A 20,300-nucleotide genomic window follows, 5' to 3' on the forward strand; every position below is an offset into this window, starting at 1 on the left:
AGAGAAAGAATGACTGTTAAATCCAGTCCTTTGAAAAGTTAAGTCTTGTGTATCTCCTCAGTAGAAGGGAAGAAATAGCTGAAAGCAATCTATTTAATTTGAATTAAGGAAGCTGAGTATTGCTGCAGGAACTTAAGAAAAACCCTTTTGACTTCCTGGAAACTGAAAGAAGTTTTTTTAAGAAGTAATTGTCTCTGACATCACTAAAGTGCATAGCGAGTTTGCGAGTGGTTACTTTGGGGTGAGAGGAGGAAGCAGCCCCTTCACAGATAAGCAGTGCACTGTATGTGCCGAGTTAGGCTCCTTTTGGGTTCAAGTTTTGCGGAGAAACTCCTTTGCGGACAGATAACATTTATTTTGCTTTGCAGAGAGACACATGCTGTTTCATAAGGATACGCCTGATTTCCAGAAATAACCATGTTTTTGTGGCTTAAACTCTTAGCATTTGGTGTTGCATTTCTGAGACAGAATGCGTTTCTCAAAGGTAGGTGGCAACTGATATTTTATTCTCTCATTTTGATCTCTAAGTATCCTCTGTAGATGTAAAACCAATGAAAAGCTGTGCAAAATGGAGAAATAATATCTTCCTTCAGAAATTAGAATACAATTGTATGCAGCGGTCTCAGAGCCTACGTCGGGAAGGTTCTTGCATAATGTACTAGGCTAAAATGTCTACCGCGTGGTCATATCTGAGAGTTATATGAACCATTTCAACAAAAGGCCCCAATTTGTAGCTGTATTTGAAATAGAATACATTTAGATCTGTTATGTATACCTGTTCAATACAGTCTTTCGTTTGGCTTCGTCTCATGATGCAGTACTTTGTTTTCTGTGCTTGAATCCTTCAAGAAAAGAATCTTCCCATAAATGTTAGCCACTCCCTGATCTCAGAACCTGCTTATAGTTCCTCAAATTTTCCTTTTTTTACTGCAATTGCATTAGTAAAAGAAAAAAAATCCAAAGGTTGTAAATTAATATCTACTTAGTTTGTAAAATAGGCATTATTTATTTATTTTTTAAAAACTGCTCCTTAAAGAGTCTTTGAAATGTTTAATTACCCCACTGCAGGTGAATTTTTTGTTTGACTTTTATAAGAGAAAGATTGAGCCCAAGAGGATGATCTTGCAAAACATGATAGATGTGACAGATAATATTAATAGCAAGAAAAGCAATTAATCTTAGGTAATACTTCGTATAAAGAAAAAAGCATACCTATGCTTAAGAAAATATTTTCTTCAGAAGAAAATGCAGCATTCTTACATATATGTACCTTCCACCGGTTTAGCCAGCAGTGTAATTTGGGGCAGTTGATGGCAGGCATGAAAGCTTTTCTCTGGGGTAATGTTGACCCTAAAACATGACTTGAAATATATTTTCTGAAATGGCAGTGAGTTACATGCAGAGATGAAATCTCTTTTCATATACATTGAATTTATGCATGCTTCTATCTTCATGTCACTATAGTAACTCCAGGTTTATACTGATATAAGCAACAAAATGAACCGCCTTTAGTTGATAACTAGCTAAGAGTATTTGAAGCCTGAGCATTAGTTCTCTTGTCTTTCAAAGTCTCTGAAGAGAGGTAGCACTGAATAAATCTGCTTGATAGCGGCTGGATATTACAAGAAAACAAGTGAGTGCTGAACTGTAGAGGAAGAGAACAAAATCTCTTGCTTTTCCTGTCCTTCTTTTAAATTTTATCTGCTGTCCTACTTTCTATTTTACAAGCCTTTCTGATACTTCCCACTGCTCCCTTTTCTCCAGAAAAGGCAGGTTACTGTCTGCTCTCTCAGCCATCTTCACAGTCAGTCAACATAACAGGGAGGGCTGGAAGATTGATAGACAAGTTGTAGTATTTTACTTCAAGTAATAGTTATTTTCTCTGTCTACACATAGTAGTCTAACTCAGGTCAGTTTCTCTCTACATTTACTAAACAGAAGAGCCTCAAAGAAATGCTAAGTTTAAACTCCTCTCTTCTACATCTAAAGCAAGTCACAGTCTCACACTGTAGGTACTCAACACTACAGACCTTGTTTCTGCTGTGTAGTTTGGCACAGAGATTGCTTCTCCTGCCAGGATGACAGAGCCATTATACCTCTCATTTGCTCTGCCTGGTGGCTATGGAAGACTGGGCAGTCTTCGAGGGAGGGGTTTGTTAATGGAGGAGCAGCATTTTGATAAGGTGGTGTTGGCTTTGGTTTTATAGCAATCAGTTTTTAGGGATTTGATTGTAAGTGTTGGGTGGACATGGGGACTTGTGCTGGTGCTATAGTTATTTTCCAAGAGCCAATGGTACTGAGTGATTTTGAAAACTGAGCAGGAGAAATTTTAAGATTGTTGACTTCCTTCACAAGCTCAGATATCCTATAAAACATCCCTTATTTCTTGTAATTACCAAACCACTTTTAAGAGCATCAAACTACATTAAACCAAGGCCTGTCTGTTGTGTAAATCCCTGAAATGAAAAACATACATCTGATTATCCTGGTAAGAAAAAGATTCTTAGTGGTATTTGTGGATGTACCTATGCATAGCAATATCTGGTACTAATAAACACCAAATTTGGATTTCAATCTGTCCTAGTAAATATTTGCTGAAACATCTCATTAAATTAATCAGTGTTTTGTGCTAGCTTTACTAAAATCTTTAGTTGCCAGATGTGTGGTTCTAAAAATCTTTAGTGTAAGCTTGATAATATAATACTTTATAATATCTAGGATGACTTCTCAATTGAAAAAGTTATCCTAACATACCTGGCACAATTCATCAATGCCTGTTCATGCAAAACCCTCCAAAACTAGAAAACCCTTTAGCCACTCCAATTAACAAAACCCCACCAATCCCCAAAAATGACCAATGGTATCAGCCCCTAACCTTGCCCCCCCAAAAAAATTCAAAACCAGCAAAAAGTAACCCAAAAACCCCTAACCCAAACCAACAAAAGCTTGAAAAACACCTTGTTTCCATTTAGAATAAAGAAATGGTTGCTGGAGAAGCACTTTTTCCATTAGATCATTATTTCAGGTTCCTACCCTCCTCCATGAAAGTATTAGCAATTTGACAGCTTTCAAAAGCCTTCACCCACTTCTGAGCCACTTCCTTTATTTCAGGAAACTAAATAATTGCCTGATGGTTTTGGGTGTGATTTTTTTATTTTCCAGGTTAAAGGTACCAAGCTCCAGCAGGCACATTTTTCTGCTTTTCTCTGGGATAGCATTAATTTTCATCATAGTAGCTACTGTGGGACTAGGTTTTGGATTTGTGCTTGAAACAGTGTTGATAACACAGAGATTTCTTCTTTATTCCATACCATTTATGTGCCAAGCCATCCAGTAGAACCATACTAACAATCATCTGACTTCCCATCCTTTGACATAATGCATAAATATTATTCCCTTAGTCTATCCACCACCCCTGCAAAATGTTCATGAAATGTCCACAACATATCCATTGAGTCCATTTAGTCCATGGCTTTGGGCTCCATGTTGTTATGGTCACTCAGGACAGGAGAGACAGTTTATTGCATGGTTCTTGATTGCCAAAGCCAGTTCAGGTCAGGTCCCTGCTGCACTTGCTCTGCTTCTTGTAAGAATTCTCCACTGGTTTGGGTGGTCCCCGTTATACATATGTATGTGTGTGTGTGTTATTCCTATAATATGCAACTCAAATAATGGGTTACAACAATTTAAGGGTAGATCTGCAACAGTCTCTACTCTACTCCTTATTGTGTTTATAATTGCAATGAACTCCTATCCTTGCCCTTGATCCAGCTTCAACTTAGCCATAAACAGTCCCTTAGGGTTGTTCCTGCTTCATAATGTCAGAATGTTCCCAGGCACAGCAGAGTGAGGTGAGCAGCAGCACAACAAGCAGCCAAACCAAAGAGCAGCCACTAACGTGACTCTAATACACATTGAGCCCAGGGCAAGCACAGGAGCCTGCCCAAAGCAGCCAAACAGCAATAACAGCTATGAATTTCATCTAACATATTCCATTCAAATCTGTCATTGTCTCAAGCCCTTTGAGACCCATATTGGGTGAAGCCAAAAAGGGCTTTTGTGGTTTAACTCCAGCTGGAAACTAAACCTCACACAGCTTCTTGCTCTCTTCCTTGCCCTCGTGGGGTGAGGGAGGGAATCAGAAGGGTAAAGGGAGAAAATTCATGACTTAAGATAAAGACTGTTTAATAGGGAAAGAAAACTAAGAAATTAATTCACTGCTTCCCCTGGGCAGGCAGGTGTTTACCAGCTCCAGGAAAGCAGAACTCCATCATAATTGTTACTTGGGAATAGAAACACCATCACTGAATGTCCCCACTTCCTCCTTCTTCAGCTCTGTATACTGAGTATGATGTCATATGGTATGGAATGTCACTTTGGTCAGTTGATGTTACCTGTCCCATCTGTGTTCTCTCCCAGCTGGTTGTGCACCCACAGCCTCATCACTCGCGGAGTAGTGCAAGAAGGTAGAAAAGGCCCTGACTGTGTAAGCACTGCTCAGCAGTAAAAAAAAAAAAAATCTCTGGATTATTAACCCTGTTTTTCATCAGAAATCCGAACCAGCCCCAAACTAGATAATGTGACGAAAGTTAACTGTACCCCAGCCAAAATCAGCACACATACGAAATATGGTCATTCAGTGTCCATGCCCAACAGCTGTGGAGGTTTCCAGATGGAAGTCTTATGTTTTCTTTGCACAGACATCAGCATAATTCACCCTATGGCTTTGATTTTCTATAAAAATCTTTTTCACAGATGGGTCTATACCTTTGGAAAAAGTCTGACAGACCTAATTTTTAAGTAGTGGAACTTAGTATTGGTTAATTTTATGTGTAGGATAAAGGGTAATGGGAATTGCTCTGGCAGGAGGATGTATATTAAAGTGGAAGAAAGTGAAGTGAAAGCTTTAGAGCACCACCTCTGATGTTGTCCTCTTATGGATACCCTGCTGGAGGTTTTGTTTAGGACTGCTCTTTTTTGTTGTAGTGGTGCACTTGGAGGTTTCTGAAACATGTACCCCAGAGTCCTGCACTCAGGGACCTCTTAATCATTTGGAACAAATTGCCTGCTTTACACATCTTGCACCATTCTAAAACTTTATTCAAAATCGACTGTGGCAGACATGGTGCATGCACAGATGGCAGCAGCTCTGCAGCTTCCTGAGCTGGCCAGACACAAGTAACTTCTAAACTGGAAGCTGTTTAGTTTCATTATGGTGTCATACCTAAGCTATAGGCAGGACACGAGTTCATCAGAGCTCAGCAGTACTCCAGCTGAGCTACATGGTTTCTGGACTAGAATGAAGTGTATGTAATTTTCTTTATCTATTTGCCTAGGCCTGCACAAAGATAACAAGGAGATGGCTGGGTTGTTGATGTGGTACAGGTATATCTGTTGATGCAGACAGGGCAAGAGACATTGGTTCTGGACTAATGGCTCTTTCTTACATAATATGGAAAAGATATTTTCCAGTCATTTTGTGTTCACTCACATCATTGCATGGATCTTTTACCAGTACAGACCTAAAGCCAAAAAACTGGCATGCAGAGACCATTCTAAAGAAAATCCAGCTCTTGGTGGTGTAGTATTTGGAACCGCTTCCTTTACTTTTAATGTGGTGAACTTATGTTTATATATTTATGTTCTGAAGAGCAAATCAACAGCAGGAGTGTTAGAAACACTACATAATGAGATAAGGCAGATCAAGTGGGGGGAGGAAACAGGATGAAGTGACTCTTCAAAGTTTATCTACTATCAGGAATCAAGCTCTGTTTTTCTGACTCCTGTGACCTATCTGCAGAACTGCCTGCCAGCCTGGGAGCATATGTATGCATTAAACAAGTAGCAGTCTCCACAGTGAAATTGTGAATGCATTGAATATAGTGCATAAAAATGGTTCTGTTTTCTTTTGCTGTGCAGCTGCCTTGTGGTATGCACTGTACCATGCTGGGAGCAAGGAAAGAAGAACAGCAGGCCATGAAAATGTTCTGTCCTCTGTTTACATTCTTGATTTAGTTTTAAGATTTAATACTCATAAGCATACATCTGGCCACCAGGATGGCCAAACGACTTAATCCACGATGAATTCTCTGTTGACATGGCTTGACTTCTCTCTGTGCTCAGTCAACTGCCTTTTCTAGTCAGCATTGCCCCGTGCAGCACAGACTTGCCCTGAGTCTTGCCACGGTCACTGCCCTTTGTTTGGGTGGCTGTTCCTCCTGTGCTGTCAGTCCCAGGGGTGAGAACCATGGGGGTGAGAGCACAGTGTGGGGGTAGCTGCAGAGGTGGAACCCAAGATAGCAAAGTAACGAGAGGTGTTGCAGGAAGATGTGATGTGCTTGCTAGAATGTGCTCAGCTCTTTGTGGCTGTGAAACCTTAGCAAGAGCATGTGTGTTCAAGGAGTGTAATGGCTTAAATAGAGCTGGGCTGGGTATTTGTGCCCTGCTCAGAATGGGCAGGCCCACTGAGGTGGCTCCCAAGGCTGTGACTGCCAGCCTTGCCTGGGAGATAACAACTGTCCCTGAGCTTGGCTGCTTCCTTCATCACACAGAGAGGTCCATTGCTCTCGCTGATTAATCTGTAATCATATATAACTAGAAATCATTAAGTTATTTCTTTCAGACAAGCTTAGGAAGTACATCCAATACATTTTGGAGGAAGTAGTTGACTCTCTTCAAAGTTCAGTTTAGACCCTGAAGCACCTCTGTGCAAAAAAAAAAAAAAGGGGTAAAAAGTTTTAAGAGTGGCAAAACTCTGACTTCCTCCTGTAAATATCAAGATTAAATTAACAGATACAGTTTCAAAAGTTGTTTATTTCCCTGCAACTTGACTGTTCTTTCAGACTGTATGTCCTGATGTATTTCCAGGCTATCCATACACTTGCAAACAGATTTTTTTTTTCCTCTGGTGTGGGTAACTGTTACAGCATTTTATCTATTTCCAGGCTTTTTTTTCCTTTCAAGCGAAGCAGTTTGGGGCCTTCAATGCCAGGATTTCAGAAACTAGCTGTGAGCACTTCAGTGCTAGCTTATATTATTCATAGTGTTGTATAGCTAACAGGATCCACTGCTTTTCTTTTATACCACTACTTTGCAGTACTGTTTCTCCAGTTGTTCCCTCTGTGTCAGTGCCTTCTCGGCTAGCCTGCTTGCTTAGGTTTCTATTCTCTAGTTTCAAAGACTTCTCTTTCGATCTGTCTGTTCTTCATTCATAATCCCACTACCCTGCACAGAGCTCTATAGGTATCTTTTGTACAGCATGGATGACTTTTTTGTTATTGCAAAAATAAGGACTCCATGGAGCAATATTTTTAATTGCCTCTTGAAATAGATTCTTTTCCTGACAGTAAGAGAAATAATCAAGCTAGCTGTCTAGTAGAAAAATGAAGCCATACAATGAAGCTTTTTATGCAATATATAAGGAAATAGTTCATTAAATGAAGCATATATATCCAATATGAGTTGAAAGATTTTACACTCAGGGAAATGAGTATAATATGGAATCTCAGCTGAGATGGTACAAAAATATAGGGCTAGTAATGCCTTTTCAGGTAGTCATATACATTGCAGAATAAGTGAATGGAATATCTAAGATAGTATTAGTCCCTGAGCTGGTTCTGGAGGCTTGTGAGCTAAGATTATGTAGGCGGAAAACAGGGTAAGATAAATGGCAAAGCATAGTCAGGCTTCTAGAATAAGATCTAGGAGACAGAAGTCAGCTGCAGTCTAGGCTGTCTCAGAAATCCTGGTGTGAATTGTTAAGTCGTTTTCATTTCTCCACACCTCAGTTTCATCATCTGTCTGTTGAAGATAGTAATGCTCCCCTTGCTGAAAAATGTACAGTCCTAATTCCTTAAGTATTTATAGGTATGCCTGTGTCTTACAAGATGTCAACTAGCACCAATGAATCTGACAAAAGTGGTTGAACATTATAGTATTTTGGGTAGTGTATCTGAGCAAACAAAGCAAAAGTATGAAGCAAATGACTTGTGCATAAATTTCTACCTTGTTCTCCACCCGAAGCACAGGTGTTGTCAACTGGGAGCTGATAGTTTTGTGCTGAGTAAGAGCAACCTGTTCTGTGCTCAACTTCAGCAAATCTGAAATTCTGTAAAACATCATCACATCAACTGTAGTCTCTATTTTAGCCAATACTGGGTGAAATAGCTGAAGTTGTTCAAGGAGTTCTTGTGAGATACAGGAACAGGGCTATGCACAAGAACAGGACTGCCAGTTTTTACTTCCTCTGTCTGTGGACGAGATGAGAATATGTGCTAAACAGACCATAGCTGCAAAGGGCTTCATGTTATAGAGTAACCTCTGCATTTAAGGGCAAATGCAATAGTAGGTGTGCCTAGTAAATTGGGTGTTTCAGGAGTCTTAGTGGTAGCAGTAATAAACTTAAACAACTGTTCTGGGAAGTGCAGGCCAAGCTTTGTCAGCGTGTGATTTAAAATCGTACACTCACATAATCGAAGGAAAGATGACCAACGTTGCTACTGCAGCAGTTGAATTAATCTTCTTGACATAGACCTTTGATGTCTAAAATGAATGCAGAATCAAGTGTGCATACACCTTAGAGAAATCTTTGTTTTAATGAGTTATGTATAGAGTATCTGGAGGATTTCTTTATTCATTTCACACTTTCTTGTAAAAATTTACATGATGAAACGTGTATTTTTAAAATTATGTGGATTTTTTTTTACCTGGTCCCCGAAGGCAGTAAGAGATTATTGTATGTAATATATAGGCTTCCTTATCCCAGAACACTGTGTGTGAATGTGCAGGCCTGCGCAATGTATCTGAGTGTGTGAGTGCAAGTATAACATGTCTGAGGCTTCAGCCTGCCTAATAAGTGCCCAAAAAAGCTTGACTTTGCTTGCAGCTTCATTAGTGCTTCTGTGCTCAACCGTGCTGCCTCAACAGAAGTGAAGACCTTTCTACACTCCACACACCTGCAGTCTGTTGTGTTAGCTTGAAGTAAGAGATGTGGTTGAGGTTTGAGGGAAAGATGTGAAAGAGCAGAAAGAAATATACTTCAGTAGATATTGGTAGCATTTCTGATTTTGCTGTCCTAGTCTGCTAATAAAATGACTTAAAAATAAATGTTTCTGAGAGACAGCCAATACTCTCGCTGCTAGAAAAAGTTAGGAATAATAATAACTTAACCTCGTGTCAACTTCCATACCTACAGTTTAGAAGGCTTACAGTGGAATTGTGCTGAATATGAGGGAGGCAGTTCAAGGAAGTGAATGTGAAATCTATAAAGACTTACTTATCATTGGCAGTAACGGATTAAGGTTTTGTAATACTCAGAGGTGAAACTTTCATAAAATCCCGTGATTTTTGGACCACCAAATTTAGCACTTTATACTTTTCTGAAGATTGGTCAGTTTGGCCATGAGGATTTTGAATTGATAAAGTAGTTAGGTTTTAATATGTAGTAAGATGTTATTTATAGAGGCATATTTATGGAACTCACCTATAGATGCCTTTGAATCAACATGGGATGTATTAAGTTAATTGGAATTCATACAAGAGTTCAGGAGAAAAGCTCACACAAAAATTCCAAGATTTGTGGGTCAGATTATTCCAAAAGCTAATAATAAAGCTACTGCTGTGGTTAATGCTGGGCTTAAAGGCCTGCTAAGGTGCAGTTTTGCAGTGCCTTGAATAAACAGACGAGTGTTTGGTGTAGTAGCTGATTGAAGTTTTTGAGTTAATATTGGGAAGAGAACCATTTACAACATGGAAGTGATTCAGCCCCAGTGATGACAACAAGTGTGTTGTCATTGCAGGAGGGTGCCTTTAATGGCAACAGAAGGATTGCATGCAAACCACAGCTTCAAAAAGCCACACTCTTCACTGAGCAATGAAGACATTTTAATAACAAAGACCGTGTCAGATTTTTGGCTGCTTTCTCTGCAGCTGATGATCTGTGTTTTACTTCACAACAGAATTGCTGCTTACCCGAGTGCCACCTCGGCGGTGACATCAGTGGAAACTCTGAAAAGGCTTCCAGTTGTCTTACAAGATTTATTTTATCTTTGTGGTTATGCCTTTTTAAATTTTATTTTATTCTATTTTGCTTTATATTATAACAGGAATATAAAGTCTATTCTTTACTTTTATTTGGTTTTCCTGGGGTCTTCAAACTTCAAGTTCTGATTTTCTGTTAGCTGCCCTGAGAAAGCTTTTTGGAGGAGACATCCCTGGTTTTGACAATAAACTCCAAAACCCTTAGGACCTGTTTTTACATAGAAGAGAATGGTCAGATTTTCAGAAAACCTCCACATGTTGGTCACTGAGACAACAGGAAAAAATTGTAGTGTGCAGCTGCAAGTTAATATTTTCTGAAAATTTTTCTGAAGTTGTGAATATCGAATACTCAAAAAGTTTGGAGGGAACTGCTTCTCCACGTGGGTGTGACCAACAATGTGATCTGTGTCTACAGTAGGGGGAATGGTCACAGTCATGATCAAGTGTCCTTGCTGGGCCTTCAAGGTGCTGTACAAACCTAGGGTGAAATACAGTCTTGTCCTCAAAGCAATTCTGATCTGGTTCTGGACAGCAGGGATATTTCTTAAAAAGGAACGGCACAGAGGCAAGAGGAAAGACAGATAATGGAAAAAGTAATAGCAGCATACCTGCCCAGCCAAGGAACTTGCATAATCCCCTGTACTATTTATTTCCTTTTCTGAGAAAGGGAAATACAACATCTTGTTCAAAGCAGCGTGCAACTGAATAAATTTTACCCAGGATCCAAAATACAGTCTCCTACATAGGTCCACGTGTTACAGGTATCCCTTTGTGCTCTCATAACTTTTTGTGTGACAACTGGTACAAGTATTTCTGGAAAATAACAATGATAAAACTGCTACAGGTAAAAACTTGTGTTGTTCCAAAGCTCTGCTCTTGCTGTATAGAAACAATAAAAAAATCAGGTCACATACAAAGGCACTGTATTTATTTACAATGATTATTTTCTCCAGCTGTTTAATCCTTTCATTAACATATTGCATTCTCTCACCAGTGAGTGAAATACAGTAAACAAACAACAGAATGTGTAGATGATGTGTTACCAACACACATACACACATTCTCTCTTGTATGGGAGAGAATGTAATCTCAGCCTTCTGATTCTCAGTTCTGGTGTTACTCTACCTGCAGAAGATGAGCTGACATGAATAGCATTTGGATATGAAAGAAAGGGACCACATTCTCTTCAGTTCAGTTCAAAAAAATTTAGGTTGCACTCAGCATTTTCATATCTGTGGTGATAAATAATAAAAATAATAAATTAATTTTGACCTGTAATTGACCTAAGAGATTTATTTAAACTGGGAAAAAAACCCATGTTACCTGAACGTCAATTGGTGAACTCAGTCGACACAGGCTCTAGGGATTGCCTACAACTAATTCCAGTATGACCCGGATCCATATTACAGTATAGATTTTTTTAAAAAATATTTATTGAATACTTCAGAGGTTTGAGGTTTTGGGTTGTGGGGTGGGGTTTTTTTGTTTTGGTTTGGGGTTTTTTTGGGGGGATGGGTGGGTGGGTTTTTTCGGGGGAGGGGTTTTTGTGTTTTTTTTTGTTTGGATTTTTTTTGTGGAACTGGTTATTTTTAATTTACTGTGTTGGATTTCACAGCCATAATGACTTTGGGGTTCTAGAGGGCTGTAAATTTGAGTGAAAAGATTATGTTGTGAAGTGCTCAGGGTTTGGAATGGCTGTGTTTGTTAATGCAGCAATTGATCATAAGATACGGTGTAAGTAAAGCCTTGAGTGGTGCCACATTGTGTAATATGTGTGTAATAACTGTTTAAGAATGTCATCTTTCTGTAAAATCTGAGCTCTGTCTGTTATGGCAGCTTGTCCTTGTGATAATAAGCAACCAGAGGTAGCAGGAAGCAGGTACTGGAACCCTACATCCTTTTTTATAAATCACTTCAGATCTTTAAGGTAGTCTTTGTAAAGCATTGCAGTGATTGGTAGAGTAACAAATCTTCTCAGCTATGGCTGACACCTGATCTTTACAGTGTTGGATGCAATCAGCATCTTCACTGCAAGAAGTTCTTCAGAACTTCAAAAAGAAGTTCTGGTCAGATTGAGAAGCCAAGTTGGGGAGATTGAGGGGAGATTGATGTTGTGGGACAGGAAGTCAGGATGTGATGGCACAGATATTGCTGCCCCAAAGCATCAGAGAAAGGACAATGAAACTATTTTTCTAAGAGAAAGCGGTTGGATGTTGGGGAACAGAGGAGCTGAAGGGATGCAGAGAAAAACGCAAAAAAGCCTCTATGTCGTCCTGTAACACCTATGGCTGAGACAGTAGCCAGTGCCACTGAGTCTTCTCATGCTGTCCTGCACAAGAAGATGAAACTGTCCTAATGCTGTCAGTAAGGGAGGGATCTGAGCAGTGAGATACACACACATCCCAGTCCTACTGATAAAGCCTGGGGAGAGAAGACTGTGCCCTTTTGTAGTTTCTGATTTTTTTTGAGGGTGGAGCACGTTTTCAAAAACTAGGAAATCAGCATGTACAGAGTGACATGAAGGTTGCAAAGCTAAATACCCAGTTTTCAGGAAGTACCTTGTTTCTCCATTCTCTGGCAGATTTTACTGTTGCATCCTGCTTTTTCTCTTCAGGATTCTCTATGTAGAGAATAAAATCCTGTTCAGAGTATTATGTCTGTGTTGCACAATGTATATATAGTTCAGATTGTATTTATGGAACTGCTATTGAAAACTTTCTACAACTAGAAACACTGGTTTCTTCTTATGTTTTTTGATGTTGATGCTCACCTTCTCTGGCTTCTACATACCTATGGATTTTCAAATTTGTGATGACAAAATGATCTGAAAAGAAAGGCAATCTATTAATTCAGAAAGATTAATCTGAGACAAGCACCCTCCTTTTTAAAGCACCCCTCATTTCAGTCAGTTTGCTGTTTCAAAGGGTCACCAATTCTGTGAATCAGATTGGTGTAATTAGGAACCTGTTAAATGCAGAACAATTACTAAAGATTGTTGTAAAGTTTAGTAAAAGTAGATTTTGTAATATCATACAAGAATTTTGTGGTGAGATCTGGGATATAATCCTGTTGCCTAGACCACATTTTACTACTCAGCTGTGAGATCTCCCTTCTCTGTGGACCATTTATCTGCAACTTTCCAGGCTCTAATTCTTTGCTGAAGTTGTTCTGTCAGTGTTCTAAATGAGAAAAAAATAAAGTTATTTCAATGCTACTCTTTCAATATTTGTAATCAAATTGAAGAATTAATAAGTTCTGATTTGTTGTGTGTTGATGTTTGTTTAGTTTTTATTAAAACTATAGAAAAGTCTAGTCAAATATTCAGTTCTTTACCAAAGTGTAATGCCAAAGCTACCACATCCCTGCACCTCTTGACCAATGGCAGCCCATTGATAACTGTCTTCCCTACTTATTTCTGACTATGGCAGTTTTTTCTGTTGTATTTATGACCATGCCTCCCTGACATCCGATCCCGTCAGATCTCGGAAGCTAAGCAGGGTCAGCCCTGGATTAGTACTTGGATGGGAGACCTCCTGGGAAATGCCGGGTGCTGTAGGTTCTAGTCCTGAGGACTTCACTGGCACTGTCCAAGCTCGCTTGGCCGTGGCAGATGAACCTCAGGACTGAAACGGTGGGGCCAGTTCTGCGCACGCTGAGCCTCACCTAAAATGCACTGCGCAGGCTGGAAGGGCACACCCACGTGGGGACAGCCCTTCCCAAATCTTCGTTCGCGAAGCCGAGCCACAAACACAAACAAACATTTATGACCATGAAAGTGACTTATACCATGTTAGAGTTATCCTTATTTTTGAATTGTTTTCAATTATTAGTGTCAAAATGAACATTGCATTTGTTGATGTTATTTATTTGCAAAGCCCTTGCAAAGGGCTTTAAATGTTCTTTTATGAGATATTCCTGATTCTTGTAAAAAAGGAGTGAAACATCTTAAAGTAGTTGCTACATTTAAAGTAAGTCATATAAATATTGAGAATGTTTGTAAGAATCTCCACTAGATCTGTGTGTTGTCAGAAAATGTGGAATTACAGTTTTCAGAATGTATTAAGTTTCAGTTTGGGTGAAGGGCAGTTTAATTCCCATTTAATGGAGCAGAGAATTGAGATGGAAGTAGAAGATCCTACTGAAAAACTATCACACTTTATTGTTTTGAACCATAGGCTTTATTTTTATACCATTAATCAGAACTGACACTTGCACAGTGGATGTTGGTAGGAAACTTAAGTGCAAAATACCGAATAGAAATATTTACTGTCTTTGTTCAGGTTTAAGGTATGAAGGGAAAAAACCCAACTGATTTGTTCACTATTTCAAGTCTTCCTAAGATAAGATGTCAAGTAATTTTTGTATTACTGTTGTAATGCCAAGATAAGAACTAAATAGTAAAAGAAAATATTTTGGTTTCTTTAGGTCATGTTAGGAACCTTGCAGCACAAATTGATTTTAGTCAAGTTTTATTCTATTGTCTCTGTGGAGGCTGACAAATTTTTTTTTTTATGGGTATGGTGGACATCTTAAGGATCATTTAGGCTTCTAAATCCCTTTTGGTTTTTGGATATTTTGACCTTTGTAATGGCTTACAATGAGTGTGATGACATACTGATAACTTGTAGTAGCAACTGCAGCCCTGATGCTAAAACAAAAGGCGTGGGTTTTTCCAACAAATCAGAGGATTTCCTTCTCATGGAAGGAGTAAACCAGGGTTGAAGGCATAATCACCATTTCACATTACTCTAAAGAGATTAAAAACCTAATGGCTTATCTCTCATTTCTTCTCATTTCTTCATTTTTAACTCTTATATATTTTATTTTTTTCCTAATTTTTTTCATTTACTTTTTTTTTAATAACTCTTGGTCTCCCATTATCCCTAATGGATTTCTCAGGTTTTTTATACTAATGCAGAACTCTAGTTAGCCACTATTGACTGGTTTGCTGCTAGCCCCTTGTCTCCTGTCACCAACTCCAAAGCCAGGGCAGAGCTGGATTGGGGGACCAGAGTGCAAGAAGCTGTGGAACTGCTAAGATTCTAATTCTGAGTCCTCTTGGCAACAGTCATGGAAATAATGCACTTCATTTTCTTAGTGATTATATCTGATTCATTTTGAGGGAGAAGCACTAACACTCTCAAATTGATTCATCAAGATAGGTAGCATCTTTATCTCTAGATGAGTGTGGAACATTACCTGACCTTTGATGGATATTCTGATTAAAGCAGACACACAGGCCTGGGCAGAGGCTCCAGGAAGTGTAGGCAGAATGCTGTTGTTCTTCTACTCTAAGGAAGATTATAGGCAATTCTTAAAGGTGTGGGGGAGGTATTCTTTCTCAGAGAAGTAGCTGAGAAGGGCTTTCTTCTATAGAGACTAAGCATATTGTTCAGAATGAACACAGAGAGGAAGAAGCAATATCTAATTATGGAAAATCTATTATTTTTCCAGTCAGGAAGACATCTCATTCATATCTTGATGGTTAGAGCTACACTACTGAAATGATTGTAGTGTTCCTTCAGAAAATTCTTACCTGGAGAAGCTTCCAAAATATGTTTGTGAGAGTTTTGCCTAAGATAAAATAGCTCGTCTTCAAAATCAATGTTACTAAGATTTTACTATTTTACCTTTTTAAATCTGTGCCATTGAGAAAGCAGAGTTGTTCACTAGCTTAAATTTGCTCCCACTTCAGTGGCATTCTTTGTAGTGAAAGTAAAATACATCACTATCAGGCTAGATACACAAGGCAAAATAAACCACTCATATAATAAACCCTGTTAGTCAATCAGCAAAGGGGTAGGAGGCCCGTTTATCACCTGAGCCGGTTTCAGAAATCCTGGGTTAACATTCTGCATAAAGTACTTGTCATCCAGACAAAGGATGGGCACAAGAACTCAGTCTGATATTCAACAAAGACTAGTGCAGGAGGACTTGAGAGCATTAACCCTTCCTCCTGGGAGAGGATTGCTGTCAGCTCCAAGAGACAATTTCTGCCAACTTCCAGGGTTCAGGTACCAAATTGAAGCACAGATAAAAGTGTTGCTTGGACACTTTGGTCAGATCAGAGGGTGGCACTTTTCAAATGCTCTGGTGTGTGAGCAAGAGTAAATTAAAAGCAGAGAAATAACAATAATGCACTAATAATTTTGCAGCAGGGCTCAGTATGTTAGGCAGCTGCATTTAATTTTATGATTTGGAATTATTGTGGCTCTTGCAGGAAGCAAATGCAAATGAGAATTAACATGACCATGATGATAGGTTTTAGTGAGGCAGATCGTTTTAAATGTTACCAGCTACCTTTTTTAAAAAGGAAATGCAAACTCCAAATCAAAACAGATCAGCTGTGCTGGTGATGCAGAGTCCTAACGCATGGCTTAGGTCAAAGTGACACATCTCTTTGAGTGCTGTTTCGGTCTGTGGACATACAATAGCTTTTTCACTGGAGGTGGAAGGTGTTGCAGAGTGCATATGGTTGCAGTGTTGGTGCAGCCATAAAGGCAGATGAGAAGTTTCACTACAGGAAATGTGATCATTAGGGAAATGATCTGTCACAAAGTTCACTGTGATGCCACATTTCAGAGCAAAAGGTGCTTCAAAGCCTTTAGCTCAAAAACAAGCTCAAAACCAAATCCCTATGACTCCTGCTCATACAGAGAGAGGGGATTTCACTCATAATAAAGAAAGCTGGGAATGACCGACAGTGTGTGATGCTGAATATTTGAAATGTTGGATGTTTCTTGACCACAGATTCCATCTAGATGCCTCACAGTGCAGTTTCTGGAGGAGAAACCAGTTTGATTGCAAATAGATCCTGTCTCGGTCTCTCTGCTCATTATCTTTATGGAACACTCTCTTTTCCTATGCCTGCTCTTGTTTTAATATCCAGAATGCTTTTTGAGTTTCAGTTCTTTGAGGATTCTTTACTAAAAATAATTAGATTTTATATTGTTTAACTGTCCAGCATTTGCAGTCTTACTGGTGCATGTTTTTAATGCTGCTTCTGATGGATTTATTAATGTGATGATCAAACTGGTAAGCACTAGCCCAGCTCGTGCCTCCTTCATAGGTGAAGCTTTGCTATGAGGAAAACAGAGGAAGTTGAAAAGATTCCTTAGTTTCTCAACTCGGACAGTTGTTATCTGCAGGCTACATAAAAAAAAAAAGTTTAAACATCATACAGAACAGATTCTCCAGATCAGAGGGATTCAAGGGGTTCTCTGGACATGCAGGGGTTGTTCATCTTGTGCAAAAAAAAATTCTGACCATTTTCTTGGCTTACAAAGGCCAGAGGCATTTCAAGGACATATGCAAGTCCATTACACTACCCTTGTACTGTCAGCAGATTAATAATTAAACAGAATTACTTTTCTGTATTTCCTTTTGATAGGACTTATGGTCTGTCTATCAGGGCAACTTTACTGAAATCAGCTGATTTTTTTCTGTTTTCTAATATTTGTCATTCTGTTGAGCAGACAGAAAGATTTATTTGGGGTTTTTAAAATGTAAATTAAAGAAACTGTACTAATGGGAATCTTTTAAAAAAAGTTAGTAACGTAAACTATGAAGTAAAAAACGCATAAAATTTATAAGTAGAAAAGAAATATGGTGTGCAATGCCCAGATGTAAACACCTCTGCCTAGCTGTCTTCTATGGATTCTACAGTAACATGCTCGAAGCTGCCCCTCACGGCCTTGGCCTCTGACTGTGCAGGAGGTCACCCTGACATGTTGCTGCTCCCTTCCCTCCTGCAGGTTGAGTCTTCTCTCATGTAGCAGCAGAAGTGAGGCAGATGGAGGTGCTTCCGTTTTGGTATCTGCTGTGCTTCATCTAGACTTGTAATGTAGAAGCATTTTCAGGGTTGTTGGTGTAGTGATATTCATTCATTTCTGTTGATGCCTAAAGGATGGAATCTGAGGCCACTTGGATGCCTCTTACCATACTGTTAGGCCAGGGTATAATTTTTCCAGTGATTGCTTTGATTTCATTGCAGTGAATCACCACATTTCAGTTGAGTACAGACTCAGCTTAATGTCACATTGCAACTGATGCTTTTTTACATGGAATATATTCTACTTTAAGAAAAGCACAGGTAACAATATGCAGATGCGATGATTTGTTTTAACAGTCTGAAAAATCCCTCTCCATTTCACTCCCACCTTTTTTGTTATCACTATTATTTCTTTTAAACTAATGCTAGATTTTCTTCTAGGAAAGAGGTCTGCATAAAGCTTGTGTGTACTGTCTTTAGGAAGTGAGCTTCAGAGCTGAATGTTGTGCAGTTCACCCAACATCTCTTGAAGGACTTATGATTATGGATTTCCAATAAACATAAAAAACAGCTGCCTAAGCATCAGTTGCTATCCTGGAGGTAGTCCATGTACTACAAGAATAATCTTTTTAAGAATGGTTTTTTGGACTTTAGATCAATGAAGCTTCGCTAATTAAAGAATGCTTGGACTAGTAACAGCAGAACTATTTGGATATTTGTATTGGGCAAGTTGGATCATCCTAGTCCAGGACAGTCACTGGATATTCTGTGTAATGCTCATAGAAGGTAAACTACAGTCTGAGATATTAGCTGTCTCATACTATGATGTACCTGAGGTTTGTGTCATTGTGGTGGTTGCATGTGTAGTGCTTTGTAGCTAAAAAAGCAAGCTAAAAATGAAAAACGAGTCATTAGGGCAACTACACTTTCTGATACTTTAGTTTTGCAAAATTCTGGTTCTTCAAACAATCTAGGCTGACGTGTTGGTATTTTTGTATATTGCTGCTGTTCCCCTTACCTCACAGTGAGGAAGTTTACTCATTTGTGGGTTGAGAGACAGCCTTGCTTGGGAATGGGAAGGTGCTTGTTCACAGTGCAAGCTGAGAGCTCGTTTGCTACATACACGCCAGTGCTCTGCAAAATGGAGATAAAATTAAGGCACCCACATCCTGCCACACCAAATAGTTCTTGCAGGCTGCCATTTACCAGGAAATTGAAAGCAGTCCATTAGGTCCAAACACTGTTTAAACAGTAAAGTGCTTCTGTACAGGTGAAAGTGTGCCTTGTGAGCTAGACCTTCTGCTGGTACAACTCAGTCTCTTCCTGGTGGTGTCAGAGAATGAGTAAACCCACCTCTGGTTGCTTGTCTGCCATACCATGTTTTCAGGTGAACAGGAGTTCTTCCATAATTTGTAGCTAATACAACTCTTCTTGTACATCTGTAATCATTATTTGCTGTCAGTTCTCATGTCTATTCTTATCTTTGTACAAAAGATGTTAAATATCCAGCTTAAAATTATTGAAAAATTCAGCTGTGTTTTATTTTTGAAATATATATATATGTTTCAGATGAAATTGTAGACTGGGGAAATGACCATTTTATTATTTTATAATATTAGGAACTTAAATTCTATGTAAGTTTAGCAATAAACTGTTAAAGAGGGCTGACTGGGCCTATTTTGGAAATTCTTCTGGAATGAGTATGTTTCATCTGAAAACAAACAATTTTAATTAAGCTATCTAGTTTACCTAAAGTCAAACACTTATCCTAGCTAAATCTGCCCAAGACTAGGAAGATATTCATAGTGTCATGGTTATATGCCACAGGCCTGCTGGGCAAGGAAATCTGAATTACTATCTCTTTAGAAGACTGCAGTGATCTTTTTGATCTTATCCCCTCTGAATTTCACAATTTCTGATCAAGTTAGCAGGCAGATAGCAAACTGTCAAGGCATTCTGAAAAAGGCAACCTAGATGGCAATTCTGATTCAGCTCTAAGTTCCTGGTGAAACTGGGGCAAGAACAGGGTAGTGGTCAAGCTGTGGAGGCAGAACACAAGTTTTACATGGGGATATTTGTGATGTGGAGGCATTATCATAGTGGTGGACCAGTTTCCTGAAGTGTGACATAAGCAGATGCATGATGATAAGATAAGGAAGAGCCAGGCAGGAAGGGACCAGTCCCCAGTCCCTGCACATGGGGTCGTTGCAGTTTAGAGGCAGGCTGAGGAAGCCGCTTCAGAAGGAGCAGGGAATCAGGAGCTTGTAAACACTGGATAGCAGAGGGGGCAAGAAACAAAACAAAGGAAGGCAAAAAGTTGCTATTTGTAGATGGTTTTTGCAATCTTAGGCTTCCCAGCAAAGAAGCCTAAGAATATAGCAAAGAATATAGCATTGCTGGGGGGTGGATGTGCAGAAGGCAGAGGAGCCCTGCAGGACCTGCAGCCAGCCCAAACACCCTCTCCCACCCATTCATCCATCAGCACTGCTTC

At 39.2% G+C, this 20,300-nt stretch overlaps 1 protein-coding gene and 1 pseudogene across 4 annotated transcripts in view; both read left to right on the plus strand.

Moving 5' to 3' along the window:
- The first annotated feature begins 201 nt into the window (after nt 1-201).
- PTPRC (protein tyrosine phosphatase receptor type C) overlaps nt 202-20,300 on the plus strand; it is a 56,305-nt gene continuing 36,206 nt past the window's right edge. For all 4 annotated transcript variants that reach the window (XM_071564990.1, XM_071564991.1, XM_071564992.1 and 1 more), the window contains exons 1-2: nt 202-283; nt 369-484. In XM_071564990.1, the coding sequence (XP_071421091.1) occupies nt 418-484 (67 nt within the window). In that variant the 5' untranslated portion in view covers nt 202-283; nt 369-417. The remainder of the gene's footprint in view (nt 284-368; nt 485-20,300) is intronic.
- Nucleotides 13,480-13,597, plus strand: LOC139676686 (5S ribosomal RNA; annotated as a pseudogene).

The sequence above is a fragment of the Pithys albifrons genome, chromosome 10 (assembly GCF_047495875.1).
Source record: "Pithys albifrons albifrons isolate INPA30051 chromosome 10, PitAlb_v1, whole genome shotgun sequence".
Classification (NCBI taxonomy): Eukaryota; Metazoa; Chordata; class Aves; order Passeriformes; family Thamnophilidae; genus Pithys; species Pithys albifrons.